The 21,769-nt window shown below is 40.1% G+C and overlaps 1 protein-coding gene across 17 annotated transcripts in view; it reads left to right on the top strand.

The window, feature by feature from the left end:
* Positions 1-21,769, top strand: part of c2h8orf34 (chromosome 2 C8orf34 homolog) — a 286,943-nt gene that overhangs the window by 226,695 nt on the left and 38,479 nt on the right. For 7 of the 17 annotated variants that reach the window (XM_069921310.1, XM_069921305.1, XM_069921304.1 and 4 more), the window contains 2 exons: positions 15,603-16,081; positions 17,273-20,733. The exons of 3 other annotated variants lie outside the window; for them this stretch is intronic. In XM_069921310.1, coding sequence (XP_069777411.1) covers positions 15,603-16,081; positions 17,273-17,392 — 599 coding nt within the window. In that variant the 3' untranslated portion in view covers positions 17,393-20,733. 7 more of the 17 variants (XM_069921308.1, XM_069921306.1, XM_069921307.1 and 4 more) reach the window with 4 other exon arrangements.

Below are 21,769 nucleotides of genomic sequence, written 5' to 3'. Positions count from 1 at the left end.
TACATATTTAGTTGCTATGAGCTTGACCATTGCTCTGAAGGAGGGATGGGATAGGTGGTGAACTTTGTCAAAAAGGCGCCATCTCCAAGACGTGGGGACTACCGACCTGAGGTAACCCATAGACAATAGACACATCACAAAGTAGACTCGACCTGCCCAGTTGTGGTGCCACATGTTGTATGTCCAGGTTTGTGATAGCAGATCTGTACTCCTGAATATCTGGGTCCACGGCCTGTGCCCTCACCAAGTCAGAGATATCGACACCACCCTGAATATGATGCACTGCTGGTCTGGACAGTGCATCAGCAACCAGATTGTTTTCTCCTGAAACATGATGCACATCCTTAATGAACTTGGAAATGTACAAGTGGCATTGCTGACTGGCCAACCACAGGGTCCGATATCTTGCTAAAGACAAAAGTGAGTGTTTTATGGACTGAAAGCGGAGAAATGGCAGCCCTCCAGAACTATCAGAAGTGTCATGTGGCCAGGTACAATGCCAACAGCCCTCAATCAAATCCGCTGTACTTCATTTCTGATGGCTGTAGGTTGCGGCTAAAGAAGCCAGGGGTTGCCAATGGCTGTTGATGGACTGTTCAAGAACCGCGCACACTGCTGTATCAGAGGCGTCTGGTAAGTGTCAGGGTGGCGGTGGGATTAGGATGCATGAGCATTTCATTCATTAAATCAGACTGATTCCTGTCGCCTAGCCCTTCCATATTCAAAAGCCACATGCCCCATTTGTGCCTAGTTAATTCCAGGGTGATCAGGAGGAACTGCCGGAACCTGGTGTATTGGTTTTCTGCCAGGGGTGGGGGGGAGGTGTTCAATAAATTGATGTACTTTAGCTGCTGTAGCGTCATCCAGTGCCCCGACGATGTGCCAAAACTTTGTGTTTTTAGGTGTTATTCCACGAAGATGGAACTGGGTCTCAGTCTCACTCGAGGCTGGTAGGCCCAGAAAGGGGGCAGGTGAACACCTATTGTGTTAAGTGCAGCTGCCTGCTACTGATACTGTTGCATCCATGTTGAATGTGGATTCAAGCTTCGGTTGAATCTTGCAGTCAGGGTCACCAAATGTAGCGAGTACTCCAGTAGAACTATTAAATAAATTCACCAGACAGAGTGGTTAGTCAGCAAAGACTTTATTCAAATTTGCCTCTTCTTTTAAATCCCTTCCGGCCTGGACACCCAGGACCGGAAGTGACATCACCCCATGCCTGCAATTCACCTGAACGGCACGTGTCTTCAAGTAAAGATGATGGGAGACCCTCACTATCTTGTAGGGGAGTACCCAACTCTCCAGTGCACCACAACCCAGCCCACAGTGCCACGCAGCCTCCCCTGCCAGGTGAGTGAGCGGTGATCAGGCCTGCGGCGCTGCACGGCTGCTTGGTCAACTGCACAGGTAACAGTTCAGCTCACTGCACTATGCGGCCACTTGGCCCATTATAACCTCTCCATTGTATGGAGTTGGCACATTACTTTCAAAGGGGGGAGTAATCAGTAGTAGGAATTAAGTACTGTAGTCTTGAGTGCCTTCTATGAGTCTCATGTTTTCCCTGTCTTTCCTATTCTGAATGGTCAATGACTTTGACCTCTGCAAAAAAAAATCCAAAACCTCACCATCCTCTTGAGTAAAACAAATTAATTTCACTCCTAGACTAATCGATCTCGAGAGGTATTTTATTTTGTTGGAGCTCAGACAGAGAAAGCGTAAGACTCTATATCATTATTGATGAGTACCTTTTTGGCATTGTGCAGAATGCAAAATATTATGAGAGGACAAAGTGTCCAGCAACTATGAACAAAGTTAACCTGGAGGGATTTTGTGGGTCAGGCAGCATTCATGGGCCTTCATAGTCAATGTTTTGTGTTGGGATCCTTATCAAGATTCCAGCATTTGCAGTTTTAGTGTTTCTCTTGTATTCAACAACTTCTTTTCAATGATACACATACAAGTTTAACATAAAGTTTATATGTATACCTCAGTATTCCCAGAATCCAAGGAATGACGTAGGAAAATCAGCCCATTCTCAGATGCACAGACAGCTTCATCAAGGCCGTTATTCTTTTCCCCCCAGCCTTGCTATCTATGTTAGTCCGATTTAATTTTGTGACTACAACAGTGGCGATCATTAATTTGGGTATGGTCGAATCATTTACCTGGGTCTGCTTGAAATGCAAGCATGCCAGAAGCTGTTCATGACAGTCATTGCAGAAAGTTCAACCAAGAGCATGACAAGATTTTTCATTCTTTTTGCATTGTAAGATATTATTGGGTGCAGCTTTGGTGTTAAGTTGGGTCCCACAAAAAAGAAAATAAATTTGGTGAAAAAAAACTAAAATAGAACAGTGTTAAGATATGAATTAATGTAGCTGCCATGGAGGAGAGGTAAAGATTAAGGGAGTGTCTTTGTGTAAGGGGGAGGACGAGGATTTGCACAGAGTAACACCAACGTTGCTTTATTTAGACTTGAGACAGATACCTGAAAGGGGCCAATGTGTAAGCCACATCTTCTTCCTCAGAGAGTGGGATTGCCTGCTGGAGCACATGGATGGCCAGTTTGTGAGTTGGTGTGCTGTGCTTCTGTCACTTTTGTAGGTTTTTTGTGTGCTCTTGATTCATGGATTCAAGGTTCTTGGCACTGAAGCACCATCAATTACTCAAAAGACTATTATAGAGAAACCAATAGGCTTTTATTCACTTAAGAACACAGCGCATCCATACTGTTTGGTTGTCTTGCACTGAGCTGCAGGGAACTGTGGAACAGTCACCTTTATACAGGAGTCTTTGGGGAGGGGCCACAGGTACAACTGGCCAATAGGTCTGCCTGACCAGACAATTATACCTAATAGTGGGTTACCCCAGGTACCGTTCTGAAGCCTCTTCCATTTTGAGAGGTCATGTGCCAGAGACTTTGTTGTGGTCCCATACTTACCTGCGTCAGAAGTGGTGCCGGTCACCGCTGATGATGTATCCAAGGTGATGCATGGGAGCAATAGCACACATGCGCGGGTTAATTCAGAGGGCTGCCTACGTTGTGATGGATCTTGGACGCAAGAGGAAATGATTGAGAGCATTGAGATCACCCGTGTGGCGGAGAGCCAATGAAAAGATCTGAGGGGTTTGGCCGGGTTGTGTTTGGTGGAATGAAGAATAAAGAGAATTAACTCCATTTTGTGCTGAAAAATGAGCGAGTGTATTCTTTAAATTTTGTATATACTGGGTAAATTACCGCAGCTACAAATTCCTGGAGTCTGGAAGAATGGATTTTTTTTTTTGGAGACATCTTTCATAATGTTTTACAACTTTTTTCTCTTTCTCCCTGGCAATCTGTTCCTGTGACACAGTTCAGAGTGGGGTTAGGCAATGGAGCCATCAGGGTGGGACCAAGGTCTTAGAGCTGGGGTATTGATGTGTGAACGGCATCTGACATTGATTCACTTGTCCTTTAGTTAACTTGGAGAAATTTGCAGAGACCATGTTGGTCTTTTTTTTAAATTTCACTGCTTCAGGGAGCCTGTTGTAAGAAGTCTATTTTTCAGACTTCTATTTAAACAAGAAAGTCTGCAGATTCTGGGTTAGAGTCCAATACACAAACATGCAGGACTCTTACCTGACGAAAGGAGCAGGCCCAAACGTTAGCTATCCTTCCTCTGGATACTGAGTGACCTGCTGTGTTTTTCCACACATAATTAAATTGGCAGCAGAGATCACTGCTGCCCAGCAGACTGAGTTTTATGTCAGGCTGGAGATCTTAATTTTCAAATATCCTTTTCCCCAAATGATCAAAGTCTGTGTTGGAACATCAAAGACAGTGAAGTTTTTAATCATCCTTGCCTTTCATTTAGACTAAGACCACGATTAAGGGGAGGGAGCCCACTGACACAGGAGATCCTCTTGAGTATTGTGTTTAATCCTCAATATTGATATTCAATGTCAATACCCCATGCTGGAGAACAAGAGGCAATGGAGCCACTGAGGCCAAATGACTGTTCATGAATAGATGCTGTAAGAAATTTGGCTGGGATGCTAATTTGCAGTATTTCATTCTGATTACTATGTCCCCTTTAATTCCACCTTCAGTGTGTATGCACCTGTGTTCTTTTTACAGTATTGTCATCAAGTTAAATCACCTTTATTTGTCATTATTACCTTAGCTACTAATTCAGTGCACAATAAAGACGAGTTAGGGTTTCTCCAGGACCTTGGAGCAGATTTACATAAATAAGAGTTATTTAAGTCAGAATACAATCTTAAAAAATCCATGAAATACTAGTACACATATGTTCTAGGAATTGAGAAGCCTGATAGCTTGAGTTGGGGGGGGGGGGGGGGGGTTGGAAAATCTGTTGCAAAATCTGGATGAGGGCCCGAATGCTACGATACCTCCTTCCAGATGGCAAAAGGGAGAAAAGTTTACAAGAGGAGTGTGTGAAGTCCTCCACAATGTTATTTGCCTTCCACATGCACTCTGCAGCAGACGTGGACATACCCCTCCATAAATCTTCATCCGCGAAGCCAAGCCAAAGAAAGAAGAAAGAAAAGCATTGTGTGTTGTAGATGTCTCATGATAGGAAGAGAGACCCCACTGATCTTCTCTGCTGATTCCACTGTCCTCTGCGGAGTCTTACGATCTGAGGTGGTACAGCTTCCAAATCAGGCGGTGATCCAGTTGCACAGGATGCTCTCAATACATCCTCTGTAGAATGTAGTGAGGATGGAGGGTGGGAGCCTTCACAGGATGTAGAGATGCTGCTGGGCTTTCTTGGTTATGGAGCTGGTGTTGAGGGACCAGGTGAGATTCTTCGCCAAGTAAACACAAAGAAACTTGGTACTCTTGACGACCTCAACGGTAGAGCCATCAATGGTCAGTGAGCGTGGTCTCCCTGGGCCCTCCTGAAGTTCACAACCATCTATTTTGTTTTATTTACATTCAGATGTAGGTTGTTGTCTCTGTACCAGTCAGTTAGCAACTCATCTCTTTATGCTGACTCATCATTCTTGTTGATGAGGTCCATCGACAAACTTGATATGATTCAAGTTGCGTTTTGTTGCAGTCATGAGTCAGTAGAATAGACATCAATGGACTAAGCACACAGCCCTAGGGAGCTTTCCCATGCTCAGTGTGATGGTCTTGGATGTGCAGTTTACGATCTGGACTGCCTGAGGTCTCCCCATCAGGAAGTCAAGAATCCAATTGCAGAGGGAGATGTTTAGGCCCACAGGCTCGACTTCCCTAACAGGTACGGAAGAATAATTGTGTTGAATGCCGAACCGAAGTCAATAAACAGCATTCGCACATAATTGTCCTTATTTTCCAGATGGGTGAGGGCTAGATGGAGGGTGGTTGTGATGGTGTCATCCGTAGAGTGGTTGGATCTATATGCAAACTGCATTGGGTCCAGTGAGGGGAGCTTGACGACGAGACTCTTATGACGAGACTCTCGAAGCTCTTCATGACGGTATATGTGAGTGCGACAGAGTGATTTCATGGCCTGTAGCTGCATCTCTGTCTCATCTCAGTAAGGTGTAAGGTCCACTGACACACCAGATACAGAACAGGAAGAATTTGAGAAGTTTCAGGGAAGGGATTAGTACAGGGATAGGACGATTAATATAATGAAGAACCTGGTGCTTCAGACATTCAATAGTGCCACCTCAAAAACTGGCGCCACAGGCAGGCAGCGTAAGGTTAGAGTGTGATGTGTAAAGGGAAGGACACAGGCATGAGGAGACTTGCACAAGGTATGGGTAAATAGGTGTCTGGGCCTTCTATTCATCCAATCCTCAGAAGGCTCAGCCTAGGACTATAGTTGGGACGCATTCAAGAATAATGTTTTTTTTTAAATTCATTTATGGATGAAAATGTCTCACTGAATGTAATATTTATTATTCATCCCTAACTGCCTGAACAGAGGAGCAATTCACAGTAAATTACATTGGTGGGGTCATTGTCTGCTATAGAATAATAGATTTATCTCTCTGGAGAAGTACTTATGAACCAGATGGCTTTTTATGATAAACCAGTGGTTTTGTGGTCATCACCACTGGAACTATTTTTTAATACAAATTCCAAATATGTTTAAGTTGTTTAATTTAAAACCTAGTTGTAGTGAGATTTGAACTGCTGCCTCTGGATCAATAAAGAGAAGCTGAGGCAACATCAGGTAACATGCAGAGTGAAATGCTCAGTTGTCATTTCAGGTCGGGGCCAGTTATCAAGACTGAATGAGCCCTCCAGCTTCTCTTTGTTCACTCGAGATCCCAGTATCTGCAGTTCTAGTGTTTCACTAGAGCAACAGTTCAGAATGCTGTCTACTCATCCATTAACTTGGCCATTATAGCACTGCACCATTTAGGTTGCTAGGAAGTCACAATGGGATGGTTTACATGTTGTTCTGCCTGCCTGACCCAATGCAGGAGATGACAAAGAATGTGCAGAGTTCACCTCAGTGCTCTCACAGGAGGTCGGGTGAAGCGAAGAGAGCATGAGCTCCATTCTGGGGATAATGTGTACTTGTTTGCAGGGACTGGGTGTTTTACAGCACTCACTGATTGAAATGACAGCTGTTCTGGAGGCAAAGCTGGAGGCTAAATGGCACTTTTCTCCTTTTATAGGGTCTCGTGCTGAACCAGGTTTAGGTCTAGCTTTTTCCATATGAGAGCAGCTGAGGGCTCTTCAGAAACAATAGCACAGCACCAGGCACCAGCTTGTCCTCAGCGGAAAATTTGTGAGCAGTTTCTATTAATAGACACAGAGATTAAATGTATGAAAAATGGGGCAAATTCATATCAGCAGCTTACTCCTGCACAAATAAAGGGATGTTACCCGTGAACAAGACATTCTCCTTCAGGAGAGAGATATAGTCCTCGGTCTTTTTGCAGGAACAGAAATGTGCCCCTCCATTCATAAATCTCTCTGTTGTGACCAAAGCCTTGCTCCAAGGACAGGAGTTAAGTTTATTGTCAGCTGTATCATAATGGTGTGATCAAGGTTGTTTTGTGAGAAGACCCATGGACATTTCATTCTGAGTACAAGAAAAACAAAGGTGCAAAGTGATAGAGAGGGTATGAAGCAGAGGCCACATAATTCTAAAACTGTGGGGGTCATTCTGGTCCTGATATTGTCAGGAAAGAAAATGTCGTTGAATGTGTTGATGTGTGATCTCATACTTGTGATGGCAGGAGGTGGGGTGAAGACCGTGTGCCTGGGCTGGGATGAGTCTCTTAATAGTTGGCTGCTTTACAAGGCAGCAGTAGGTGTGAATGGCATTAGTGGCAGGGGCCAGGTATGTAGATGGCCTGAGCCACATTCACAACCCTCTGCAGATTCTTGCAGCCTTGGGCAGAGCAGTTCCTGTACCATGCAGCGATGGACCCCGATAGGATGCTTTCAATGGTGCACCTATCGGAGTTGTTAAGGAATGCTAGTGATGTGCCTAAGTCCAAACACATGCAATTCAAGGAATGTTAGCTGACTCCACTCTGAACATAGAAACTGAAACAATTATTTGATGGTCAGGGTCATAGAGATCCTGATTCCATTGTCAGCTCACTCTCTTGAGAGATTAGCTGGTGTGCAAGTTCAGGACATTAATGTCTCCCCTACAAGGACATTGATCATATCCCATCACAGCTTCTCAGGCAGCATTACAAGCCATCCCAGACTGCTCCTTCTGTCAGCCTACCAAATGTTTCCTGTAGACATTCACTGAGGATATTCTGAGGGAAAGGAAGCAATTTTTTTTAGATTGTCGCCACACAGGGGCACTACAGCAACACTCAGCCATGGAAACTTCTTATACAAGAAACTCCAAAGGCACTAGCATGCAACTTGAGAGATATCTGAAAAGATTACACTTAAGTATTCCATTACCCATTTGCAAAGTCCTAGATCCAAACCATTAATTGTTTCTCTTTCCATAGATCCTACCTAACCTGCATTTCCAAATTCTTATGTTTTTATTCCATTAATATGTTCTGTAATGTTGCATTATTGCAAATAACTATTTCTGATTTTAAGCTTTTATTGTCATGAACATAAGTACAATGTACAAATGGACTGAAATCCTTGTTGCAACTACACACGTATGTAAAAATGTATAAATCAATAATCAGTACAAATTCAATTACAGCACAAAAGAATTAAAGATTATAAATCTAAAATGATAAAGATTCCCAGTTGATGTTATTTTAAAAAAAAAGTGATGTTTCACTAGTAAACAGATTTTTGATCCTGGAGTAGTTTTTATGGTTATGGTAGTGTGGTTCAAGAGTCTGAGAGCTGTTGGGGAGGTGGAGGTGGGGAGGGGACCTTTAACTGGTAGGCTTTAGGCCTCTCTGCCTTCTGGCTGAAGGTACGAGCAAGAAGAGATTGTGACCAGGGTGATCCCTTATGACAGTGGCTGTTTTTTTGAGATAGTGCCTCCTGTAGATGTCATCAGCGAATGGGAGGTTGGCACCTCTGGTGGACTTGTGTAGGTTTGACACATTCTGCAGTCTTCTGCATTTCTAGGCACATAAGTTTCAAAAAGAGGACATGATGCAACTAATCAATTTACTTTCCACAGTACGCATGTAGAAATTCAACTGAATATTCGACAACATGCCAAATCTCCTGAGACTTCTTCGAAAGTACTAGCCTCAGGAAAGACCATCCAATATGTGGACTTTTTGGAACTTGAATCTACTCACCTTCACCTGACAATGAAAACCAGTGCATGATCTTTCAGTCTCCCCTTCCTAAGGTCTACAATAAGTTCTTTGGTCTAACTGACTTTGAGACCAAGGTTGCTGTTCTGGCACCATACAACCAGGATTTCAATCTTTATCCTCAATCTGATTCATCATCACCCTTTGTTCAGCCAACAACGGTGGTGTTCTCAGTGAATTTATAGATTGTATTAGAACTGAACAAGGCTATGCAATCTATGGTGTAGCTATATAGAGCAGGAGACCAAGCACACTGGTATATAGTGGCCACATTTTGACGATCCACAAGGAGGAAATGATGTTGCTGATCTCCACAGATTGGGATCTGCTGATGAGGAAGATGAGGATTACTTGATTTGCTGGTATGATGGTGTTAAATGCTGAGCTATGATCGACAACCTGATGTCATCTGGTGGTCCAGGTGATCTAATACAGAGTGAAGAGCCAGCAAGATGGCATCTGTGTTGTGATGACAGGCAAATTGAAGTGGGTCCAGGTTCTTCCAGAGACATGAGTTGCTACATATCCAATCTCTCAAAGCTCTTCACCATGATGAACTGAAATGCGACTGGTTAGTAGTCCATTGAGGCAAATCAATTTGCTCTCCCTGTGCATTGGTATCCTTTTTGAAGTAGGTGAAGCAGGCGATGACCTCAGGCCTTAGCAGTGGCCAATACAGAAATAGGAACAAAAAAAAACTGCAGGTGCTGAAAACCCAGAATAAAAACAGGAAATGCTCAGTTGACTAGACTGCAATTGGGAAGAGAAACATAACTAATGCTTTGGGTTGAAACCCCCTTGTTAGAACTGGGAAGAATATAAAAGAAGCATGTGAAACTCTTGGGTGGATGGCTTGAGAAGGCAACCATTATCATAAAGGATATCCACCACCCTGGTCTCAATTTCCTCTTGCTGCAACCTTCAGGCAGAAGGTATAGAAGACTGAAAGTCAGTGTCTCCAGGTTCAAGAGCTATTTTTATCCAATAGCTATCAGGCTCTTGAACCTTCCTACCCAATCCAAAACATAAACTATACTAGAGCATTCAAAAGATCTCTTTGCACCATTAAAATATAACTTTTTTTCTTTCAATAGCTGCAACTTTGAATATCCTTTTATGTTTATTATCTGTTTTTCTGTCTTCTATATTGTAGTAATTTAATGTATACTGTTTTAGTTGGTGCATCTGTTTGGCAATAATTTTAGTGCTTCTGTTTGTTGTACTTGTGTATATGACAATAGATAGTCATCTCATCTAAATATCACTTTGCCCGTAGCATCAGTCAGATAATGCTGCCAGTGTTATAACACTGGGCAACAATTATTTTCAAAAGGTTTGCTTCCTGAAAAACCTTCTAGCTAAACACAAAACTAAATCAGATTTGCTGTGTCATGTAGGAAGTTGGAGAAATATTAACTTTTATTAAATTTAGCATGTTTAATCTCATAATGATGCTGACATTTTTGCATTAGTTCCACTGACCTAAAAATGTTTTGCCGTTGATTTTCATTTGTACTCAGCATTTGATGCCCTTCGTGTCAGCATCCTAACAATATTCAGCCAGCATTATGGATGACAGTTGTCCTAATACCACATTTCCTTGGTTGCATTGCCCTCGTGAAACCTTTCACCATGTTCATCACTGACTACACCAAGAGAAGCAGTCCAAGTGCGAATGCAGAAAATGAGTTTTTGATGACAAGTTACACTTTGTGGTTTTGTATGCTTGAAGTCAACTTAAAATATGGCAGGAAATCACAAAAATCTTAAGGAAATTTTTGTGATCAGTAGCCAAAAATTCATAACGTGCACCCAAAAGTGTTCAAGAAGCAAAATCTTTGTGGAATCAGCTCAGTTATTCAATCCTGCTTGTTATTTTGAACACAGTCTAAGGTCTTGGTAGATTTGGGCTCCTGATGTCAATAAAATTGTGTTTCTTTTTCTTTTAAATGACTTTTACACAACAGTTTATTTTGAAACTAGGGGCTGGGAGGGGGATTAGTTGAAATGTCCAGTGCACCTTGGATGTACTCTCAATGAACCATAAATGGAAATGTCCAATCCATTTTCTTGATTGGCACAATTTCATCCAAATCATGCTTGCCACCTTGCTTTGGGTTCAATAGATGTCGAGATATGTGGAACTGAACAAAACAGTGGTGCATAATCCAACTTCTCGACAATTTTCTGCAGGAAATTACCAGCAGCATTGCTGTAGTGGACTCTGCAAGAATAGCCTTTGAACTATGCTTGCATAATGTACGAATTGCTTTCTTATCACTGCAACCTGTGCCACGCTCAAGAGATTGGGAAAGTAGAATCTATTTGACGATTTGGGCTTTCGAGTTTATTTTTAAGTGTTTCTAATACCTGTTCACTTTTGGGATATAGGGGTAACTGGCAAAGTGCAACAAATGCACTGTATTCCACATGTCAGCATTTTTGTTTTTATAAATCTAAGTATTGAATATAGGAGTTAGGATGTTATGTTTAAGTTAAGACATTGCTGAGGCCAAACTTGGAATATTGTATGCAGTTCTAGTTGCCTAAGGATATCAATAAGTTTGAAAGAGTGCAGAGAGGATTTACTAGGATGCTGAGAGGTGTTCAGGAGTTGAGTTACAGGAAAAGATTAAACAGGTTAGGACTTTATTCCTTGGAGCGAAGAATGAGGGAAGATTTAATAGACAAGATTATGAGAGGTATAGACAGAGTGGATATGAGTCGGCATTTTCCACTTAGATTGGGGGAGATAAATTCGAGTGGTCATGATTTTAAGATGGAGAGAAAAGTTTAGGGGGAATATTAGGGGAAAGTTCTTCACTTAGAGAATGGTAGGAGTGTGAAATGAGCTGTCATTTGATGTGAATGCAGGCTCGATCTTAAGTTTTTAGGATAAATTGGATAAATACATGGATGGGAGAGGTCTGGAGGGTTATGGAATAGGAACAGGTCAGTGGAACTTGGGGAATAGTGGTTGGCACAGACCAGAAAGGCTGAATGGCCTTTTTGCTGTAGCATTCTATGGTTCTATGTAATGTTGTGGAGTGTCTCCAAGGCATAGTCCATACTCAGAGTGAGATTGTAAAGGATTCACTGAGATTACTTCATTATTAAATACTTTAGTGATCATGCAGCCTGAAGGTATTAGCGCTACAATTAAATGTTTAAGGTAGTTAATTGAAATAAAATTTTAACAGATTAGAAACTGCATAGAAACAATATTAGGAATCAATGGAGAACCCAGTAATTAGTGATTAGCACTAAAGTTACTTTAGTCAAGAGAAATGCTGATGTTGAGATCATGGGGCCAGACTCAAGATTAATAGAATGGAATAGAAGAGAAATTGCTTCACTCAGAGCATTAGGAATCTGAAATTCTCTATAGGCTATTGTAATGGAATATATATTTGGGAGATAATTGGTAAAATTAGAGTAGGTTACATATATACACACATTTTAAAACAGATCTTATTTGGAATACTGAAGAATACATATTCAGTAACATTACAGAGACTATGGAGAATGCTATGAACATTTCACAAGTAGCTGCTAATTGAAATAATGTCATCAAATGAATTGAAACAGGTTTTCTGTGTTGAACATTTTTATAAGGCTTCTGACCTTTCTGCAAATGCACAGAAAGGTCACTCCTGAGAAGTTTGTTTACCTAGGGCAGCAGATGGGAGCAGAAGGCTAGCTCCTATTGTTTGCTGGGGAAGGTCAGGGGCTTTGCAACTGAGAGAGTCACATGGGCTTTCTGGCAGTTGGAGATGGAAGATGAAGAGAGAGCCTGAACAATCACAGCTGAAGCAAGCAGGAAAAGCTTCTTGGAACTGAAACAGAAAGCTCCAGAGTGGTGGGTGGTTGGCAGTGCTATCTGTCTGACATTTCCCTTAGAATAAGAGGAACAGAAAGGAATTCTGTGGTAGCCTGAAAGAAAGAAATGATCATCTGGAGAACCCTGATGGGGCAAGTTTCATCAGCAAGAGATTGAGGTGACTAATGGTGGTACCTCAGTTGTCGAAATCCTGGAACAACCAATCTCTCTCTGCAAACCCGACGAGAACCTTCCTGAGCAGTAAGCATTTATCTTTCGAGCACCAAAGCCTGGTGATCTTTATACCTGTTAAATTCTGTGCACAGTATAAGAATTGCCTGCAAGCAGAGAACTTGGAAGAATGAGAAGTGAGATTAAACTTTGAACCAAATAGTTTTTTCTTAAATTTACACACACATCACATACACATGCGCTTAGAATTAGAAGGGGGTTAAGTTGGGTTTAGTTAAGTTAATAGAGATAAGTTAAAGTGTGATTCTGTTTTCATGTTTAAAGATAATTAAAATCAACTTTTGTTTAAGTAACTGGGTTTTGGGGTCCTTTGGGCTCGTAACATTTTAGATAGACAGTTGAAAAATATATTTAGAGAATCAAAGAAATAGGGCTTGAAAATGGAACTGAAATTCAGCTAAAAATCTATTGAATGGTGGACCAGGGCTTGAAGAAAATATTTAACTGGGGAATAAGAGCTTCAGAGATCAAGGTGCCACTGTATTCTTGAAGTCCTTTAAATATTTTTTAAAACTTAGCTTTATCTTATCGTGGAGACTGGCATACCATTTATTTTTGCTGATGGAGCGTTCCTTGGATATTATTCTAGACTAGAACTCTGAAAGATATGATTTGCCTAACTTGTTAATTCTGAGGAGTGCAAGACACTCTGAAGGAGACAATAAAAATGTGGAGGTTTGTCTCTTTGAAATGCAGCATCAGCTCCTGTAGATAGACTCATAGGATTTACAGTGCGTGTTGAACCTCAGGTAATTTGAGGAGCTCGGTCATTATTTCATGAGAAGGAGCCTGCAAAGATGGTCAAGCAGATTGTGGGAAGTCCTGAATGCATTGAAAATCTAAGTGTATGTTTGCTGCAGGTAAGAATTTGGGGAGCTGAGTCTTTTAGAGAAGGGGAAGAATATGTTGTCAGATTGCTAAAATTGGAATGTTTCATAAAGAGCAAGGGTAAATAGCATGCGTGTCCATCGATTCCTGTTAATGTTTAGCTGATCATCAGGAATGATAACTTTAATTGTATCTGCCAAAATGCTCTTTACCTAATAAAGTGCAGAATTGCAAGAGTTCTACTTAGAAATTTAAAGATTCTTCAGTGGTGTCACTGTATTCTTTGAGCTAGCATGGGTAAGTATTTTGCATATATGGTAATGTTAACACAACATTATTATAATGCCAGTGACCTGGGTTAGAATTCTATAAGGAGTTTGTGTGTTCTCCCATTATCTGCTTAGCATCCTCTGAATTGGGCAGTACGGGTTCATGGGTCAAAAGGCTCTGTTACTGTGCTCTATCTCGAAATTAAAGTTAATCAACTTTTCTTTCAGAAGAACCAATTTAGGAGGTTGGGTATTTCCCAACAATTAATTACATCAATCCCACATTGTTGAGATTCATGTACGTAATGCTCAAGATTACAAGTTCCTTATCTTGAGATAAAATGCCTAAGTTTTTAATTCACTATTTCTTATTAATAGCTGCATTCTGCCATCATTGTAAATCAATACATTAGCATAGAGATTTATGATCATCAAATGGTTCATCTCTTTGGCTTGGCTTTGCGGACGAAGATTTATGGAGGGGTATGTCCACGTCTGCTGCAGGCTCGTTGGTGACTGACAAGTCCGATGTGGGACAGGCAGGCACAGTTGCAAGGGAAAATGGGTTGGTTGGGGTTGGGTGCTGGGTTTTTCCTCCTTTGTCTTTTGTCTTCTTCAAAGGAGGTTACTGCATGTACCTCTTCTAAATCATAACTAACTTTTTCAGTTGATTTTCCTTGTGCTCCTTTTTGGTGTTTAATATGTATTGATAAATGTTGAGGCAGGTATCTTTCTTAAAGCCATGCATTTAATTACTTATTTTTTGTTAGTTTGACCAAATAATTTCTGAGTCACTGTGTAACTAGCATTTTTTTCTCGAATTTTTTATTTAATTATTTGTACCATTACAGGAAAAAAAATAATAAAATATTAATCAAATATCCATATCCAATTATACAAAAAATGCTTTCATATTTTTCTCCCCAACCCCCTCTCACCCAAAATTAAGAAGAAGAAAATGTCTACCATTTAATATACAATAGTTAATTATTATTAAAATTACAGATTAAGAGGAGTGGATAAGGTAGAAGAGGTGGATGGAAAATTATTCATAAAATCCATATATGGTTTCCAAATACTATAAAAAGTTTTCAACTCAGTTCCTTAAACTATATGTAATTTTTTCCAAAGATATACAATTTCACATCTCTCTATACCATCTATTTAATAACACTTTCTTATCATCTTTCCATGAAGAAACTGGCATTTATTTATGAAAAGAAAAAGGGAGTTATTTCTCGGTGCTTTGTTCATAGAGTTCATAGTTACTGATGATGTGGCACTTTGTGATCAGATAGCCCAATTTTTCAGTCAACAGACTGAAACAACTGTCCCTTGTCCAAGCTAATACCACATGCTCTTTGAGAGACAGAGGTGATTATGACTTTTTATTAATTTCACATTATCTTAAAGAGTGCCATTAGAAGCCAAAAAGAAACCATGAGAACATTAAAAAGCAGCTTTAATAGTTTCTACTTTCTGAACCATGATTTTTTAAAATCAATACTAATTAAATTTCATAAATTTTAAAACACTTATTTTTTTCTTGTAATGACTTTTCCCTATATCTATTTTGTTCATCTTCCATCGCAGTCTTTGTCAACTGGGGGGGGGGGGGGGGGGAAATCACCATGTTATCATACAATTGAAATGTTCATTTACTCGTCAGGTGTTTGGAGCCAAGACTAAATTTAAAAAATCTGCTCTTATTACAGAACGTGACAAGGATCATGTTGCAAAAGTGCTAACAATTGAATCTGAAATGCAAAGGAGTTCCAATATTCAAAGTCGATTAAGCATTTCAAGTTACCATGGAAGTCCGTCGCAGATATTAATGGGCCAAGATTCTAGACCTCAAACACCATTAAGTCTTAATGGAAACGATTTTCCACAGCTCCAAGGAAACAAATTATTGCAGAGTTCTAATATCCAAAATAGTTCATCAGAGGCTGCAAACAGTCAGCACGAGAGGCCTCGAGCATCATCAGTTCAAGGAAGCAGGCCTACAACCCTGAACAGTCCATTACTTCAAAGACCACTTTCTAACATCCCTGTGACTAAAGATGAAACCTTCAGTAATCCAAAGAACAAACTGGCAACATTTACCAGCCAAGCTGGAAGACCCCTTAGTTCTCCAATAAGTCAGGCTGGAGTAATTGCTGGAAATATTTCACAAAGGAGCTATTTTTCTGAGGTGAGAATAAATAGATTAATATGGTACTTGATTACAAGTGATTAAAGGAGTGAAAAATGGAAGCAAAGTAAATGTGCTTCTCTTCAAAATAATTAATTTAAATGTTGCCAAAAACTAATTTATGTTTGAGAGAGATTTTGATAAAAGCTTCCATGTGTAGTTCTGTTTTGAGCTTTAGAGTTAATCAAAAGAAGAAACGTTATAAAGGAACTCAACCATATTTTAAAAATACAATCTTCATGTTGATTTTCATTTGGAACATGCAGAACAACAGCATACTTCATAAAAATTAAATTGAACTTTGTTTTTGGCCTTTGTTCATATGCAGTAAAAACAAACCAATGGGTTGAGCAGCATCTGTGTGCTGCAAGAAATTGTTCAAATTTTGAGTTGAGACCCTGCATCAGGATTATAAAATGTTAAATATAGAAACAGTAAATATATGCCATATGTATTCTCCATGTATGGTTTTGGATTTTAAAAAAAGCTAAGATAAGGTAAAAAGAAAGCCATTCAACACCAAATGCTTTGTCTCAAAAGTAAGTTCAACTCTCCATGGTTTTAGCTCTGAGGCAAGATTGGTGAAATATGGAACTTTCAGTCTTGAAACCAGGGGACTCAGAGCACATTTATAATTATTCATATATTCCCTGCACCAGCAGTACAATAGCAACCATTTTTCTTACCTTTTCAAATTATTCTCTGTCAGTTACTCTCCATATGAAATTTAGTCTCTGTGAAAACAAACATTTACAATTTTTTAATCTTAAATTTTCCTTTTTTTTGAAGTGAATCCTGATGCAAGATTTTGATCCGAGATGTTGACACTTCCTTACCCCACATTAGATGCTGCTCAACTTGATGAATTCCTCCAGCAGATTTTTTGGCTCCAGATTTTAGCCTCTCTGGTCTCTTTATTCATATGTTCATCTTATTGATCTTTGTATTCCTTTTGTTCACTAACCTCCACCATTATGAAATGCTTTGAGCATCTGGTGATGGAACACATCAAAGCACCCCTCCTAGAGACACTGGGCACATTTCTATTCACCTATAGTTGAAATCATTCTGTTGAGGATGCTATAACTTGTCCCTCACTCCACCCTGAACCACCTAGAGAAAGATGCCTCATATGCCACATTGCTGTTCATTGACTTCAACTCAGCTTTAATATGATTGATTGTTCCCCAGAGGCTGGCGGAGAAGCTGTTCTCATGGGGACTTAACACCCCTCTCTGTAAGTGGATTCTGGACTTCCTAACAGAAAGACGACAGGCTGTCAGGTCAGCAGAAAAATGTCAAGCACCGTAATGCAGAGCTCTAGAATACCTCAGGATTGTGAGCTCAGCCCACTCCTGACCCACAGATGTAACACCAGATCCAGCTACACAAGAGTCATTAAGTTTGCAGAAGACACAATAGTATTTGGCCTCATCAGCAACAACGGTGAGTCGCACTACAGAGAAGTGATGAAAATTCTCGTGATATGGTGTGAGAATAACAACCTGACTCTCAATGTGGACAAGACAAAGGATATGATCATGGACTTAACAAGGACCAGGAATGACCACCCTGCACTATACATCGATAACTCAGTAGTGGAAAGAGTAAAGAACATTTAAGTTTCTTGGAGTCCACTATCTTGGAATACTGGGATTGTTGTGCGAAGATGGTGTACAAAATCATTGAGGCCCCATATCACCCCACACACAGCATCTTTCAGCTACTCTAGTCAGGAAAGAGATACAGGAATATCAAAGCCAGAACCAGGCTGAGAAACAAATTCTTCCCACGGGCAATTAGAATGCTGAATGACTGAACTAACCCTTGAAGATTCTACGATTTAGTAAACAACATTTAATTTTATATATGTATAACATACTGCATATGTAACGCTTGTCTGTATGTGTGTTACGTCTGATTGTGTGTGTGCATTATTTCTGCACCGAGAGCTGGAGAACACTTTTTTTGTCAGGTTGTATACAATAGGATGATAATAAACTGAAACCTGAATGCAGTTATCACATCATCGCAATTGTTTCAGATGTCTGGAGGGAAGTTGGTATTTTTCTTCATAAAATAAAATGGTAATCATGAATGGCAAAAGCCATTAAGCCTAGTTTGATAGATGTCATAATGAAAACATCATGACTTAATGACCTAAGTACACAAATTTGGGTGACTCCTCTTTCTGGTAATGAGACGTAATGTCCTTGGATGCAACATGTGTTCAATGTGATCTTATTTTCGTATATATAAATAGAATGTACAGATGTAACAAAATTAGCACAACACTATTATGGTACCAGCAATATGGGTCTAAATCCTCCACTGCCTGTAAAGAGTTTGTGTGTTCTCCTGGTGCTCTCGATTCCTCCCACATTCCAAAGACATATAGGGTTAGTAGGTTAATTGATCACTTGCGTATATTTGAGTGGCAAGGGTTCATGGGCAGGAAAGGCAAGTATCACTAATTTTTAAATTAAATGGGATATTCCATTGTATTTTTGCAGGGCTATGAAGAGGTCACATCTGGATTATTGTGTGTAGTTTGATCTTTATACTCCCCTTGAATGCGAGACAGTTATACTGATTAACCTTGGCATATAGCTGGAGTAGAATGGGTCTAAATCGATGAAGTTCGGAAGGATGAGAGATCGAATCTTTCATTGATAATGTTGATGCTGAGTTTTTTTTTTCACTAGTTAGAGAGTTTAGATCAGTGGTTTTCAACCTTTTTCTTTTCACTCCCATACCACCTTAAGTAGTCCCTATGCCATGAGTACTCTGTAATTAGTAAGGGATTACTTAAGGTGGTTTGGGAGTGGAAAGAAAAAGTGTGAAAGTCACTGTTTGAATTTACCTAATTGACTCATTAGGTGCACGGTTTCATAACTCCAAGGAAATGGGCCAATGACAATTTTTCTCAAGCAAAATAATTCAGTAACAATTGGGTCTAACGCAGTGAATCTCAATCTTTTTTTCCCCACTCCCATACTACCTTAAGTCTTCTTCGCTTTGGCTTGGCTTCGCGGACGAAGATTTATGGAGGGGTAATGTCCACGTCAGCTGCAGGCTTGTTAGTGGCTGACAAGTCCGATGCGGGACAGGCAGACACGGTTGCAGCGGTTGCAAGGGAAAATTGGTGGGTTGGGGTTGGGTGTTGGGTTTTTCCTCCTTTGTCTTTTGTCAGTGAGGTGGGCTCTGCGGTCTTCTTCAAAGGAGGTTGCTGCCCGCCGGACTGTGAGGCGCCAAGATGCACGGTTGGAGGCGATATCAGCCCACTGGCGGTGGTCAATGTGGCAGGCACCGAGATTTCTTTAGGCAGTCCTTGTACCACCTTAAGTAATCCCTTACTAATCACCGAGCACCGATGGCATCGGGATTACTTAAGGTGGCATGTGAATGGAAAGAAAAAGTTGACCACAGGTCAAGATCAAAAGAGCATTGCATCAGGATAAGGAACTGGAGATTTTGGATTGACGTGAGGGCAAATGTATTAATTCAGAAGGTTATGAATCTTTGGAGCTCTTTTCAGCTGAGAATTGTGAATGCCCAGTTGTTGAATATCTTCATAGCTGAGGTCATTGCATGGTTGAGTGGCAGCCAAATTAAAGGATAAAAGGACTTGACAGGAACCAAATTGTCAGGTATGATGCCTTGCCTTTCATGGTGAGATTTTATGCTCATATGGTTGAACAGCATTATGAGTGAGTTGTGGCATGTCCAGGAACGTTTTAGCTGAAGTTGGGTTGTGGAGCTTGTCAAGCAGGAAGTCAACAGAAGAATTTTGAAATGTGCAAGTCTTAAGGTTAAAAGGCGTGGTTGTGGATTTAAATAAGTAGACAGCAGAAGGTGATAAAGGGGTCAGCCTCTGTCATGGGAATGGAAGAAGGTGGTGTTTACATTTGTGAGGATATGGCTTTGAAACTGAGCTTGCGGACCTCCAAGTTTAGTTTAAATTTCTCACCTTTTGTATTTAAATTCCTCCTTGCTGCTCGTAAAATATACATAAAAATACTTCAAACCAAGTTATTAGGAAATTGTTCCAGCCACACCTAATCACGATAAACCTTAAGTAATCCCTACGTGGTAGGCGAGTGGTTTAAAAAAAAGTCGAGAACCATGGTTTAAATCCTATCTAATGGACTCGTTGTGTGTGCGGTTTTATAACTCCAAAGGAAATGGGGCAAAGACAATTTTTTCTCAAGCAAAACATTTCAGTAACAATTGGGTCTCGAGCAGTGGTTCTCAACCTTTTGCCTCCACTCGCATACTACCTTGAGTAATCCCTTACTAATCACAGAGCACCTAAGGCATAGGGATTACTTAAGGTAGTATGTGAGAGGGAAGAAAAAGGTTGAAAACCACTGCTCTAGACTGAGCTTTCTGCTACATGTGGTAAATCTGCATCTATTTCTGTCTGAATACATTTTGAAAAATAGTATGACATTTTTTTCACATTAAAGATTGATACTTGCTAAAATGTGTCTATTAAAATGGATCTTGTAAATCAGTGTTTTTGCAGAATGCACAGGAAAAAAAAAATCTGCTTTTGTGTTTCTATTTCAAAAGGAATACAGATGTGCAAACCACTTCAAGTATGCCTGTCAGATCATTAATAATTATCCCCAGTCAGCAGTTTGGCACAAATTGGATTTAATAAAAAACAGAAATATAACTTCAAGTCTTAAGAATTTACATTTATCTTATATCAAACTAATAAATGTTTGTGGCATAAAGATCATTTATATGTTTGTGAATATATGTTTCACAAAATGAAGTAATTTATCATATAGAAGGTTATAGAAGAAAGTCCACTGCAATCAGACCCTTCTGTTCCTTGTGCCGTGTATGGTAGAAGTGTAATTCCATCCTTTCCAGGTAAGATTGCATTTGCTGATCCTGTTTCAATTCATCCATTATGTAAGTTGCTGATTTAATTTTGATTTTAGCAGTGGGCTGCTCTTTATTTCTTAGTTTTAAAGAGATCAGAACCAACTCTAACCTCTATTCTTCACGTTATTGCTTCCAGCAGGGCTTCATGTTTCATTCACAAGTGACCTTCTCACACAATATTTGATGTGGGCATAACTTTGTGAATTTGTTTAAAACAGAAACGTATGTACTGATTTGTATGGAGAAAAGCATTCAGATGTAATATCCTTGGTAAGGTTTGAGCTGTATCAGTGCCTGTTTTTAATTACATGTAGAGACTTTTTTGGTATGTTAACCCTGTCAGGGCAGCACTGTAACTTTGCATCTGGATCATATAGCAATTAGGCTAGCCATTTTGGATAAACAATACATCTGAGGTAGACAGTGTAAGAAGTAGAATTTTAAATTAGTTTAGAGGCATTTTATCATCACTTAAAATATTTCAAATCCAAAATATACCTTGGAATATATATAATCCAACACCTTAATAATAAGTAAGGAATAGAACGAGATAAGTAGATTGAGATAAGGAGTAGTCCCAACATCCAGGAGCACTGCTCCACATCTATAAAGAATGCCTGCAGTTCTATCCGCTCCACACTTCAGCAAGTCAGCTCATCGGGTGGTGCTGATGCTTCCTGCATTCAAGCGGATCATGAGGAGGGAGGGTCCAGAGGTGAAAAATCATTTAATGATGGCTTGAGGATACAGATAAATTCCTAAGTGAATGCTTTGAGTCAGTAGATTGGT

Source organism: Narcine bancroftii, chromosome 2 (genome assembly GCF_036971445.1).
Source record: "Narcine bancroftii isolate sNarBan1 chromosome 2, sNarBan1.hap1, whole genome shotgun sequence".
Lineage (NCBI taxonomy): Eukaryota > Metazoa > Chordata > Chondrichthyes > Torpediniformes > Narcinidae > Narcine > Narcine bancroftii.
The sequence above is the reverse complement of the archived record's forward strand: the minus strand, read 5'-3'. Positions and strand labels throughout refer to the sequence as shown.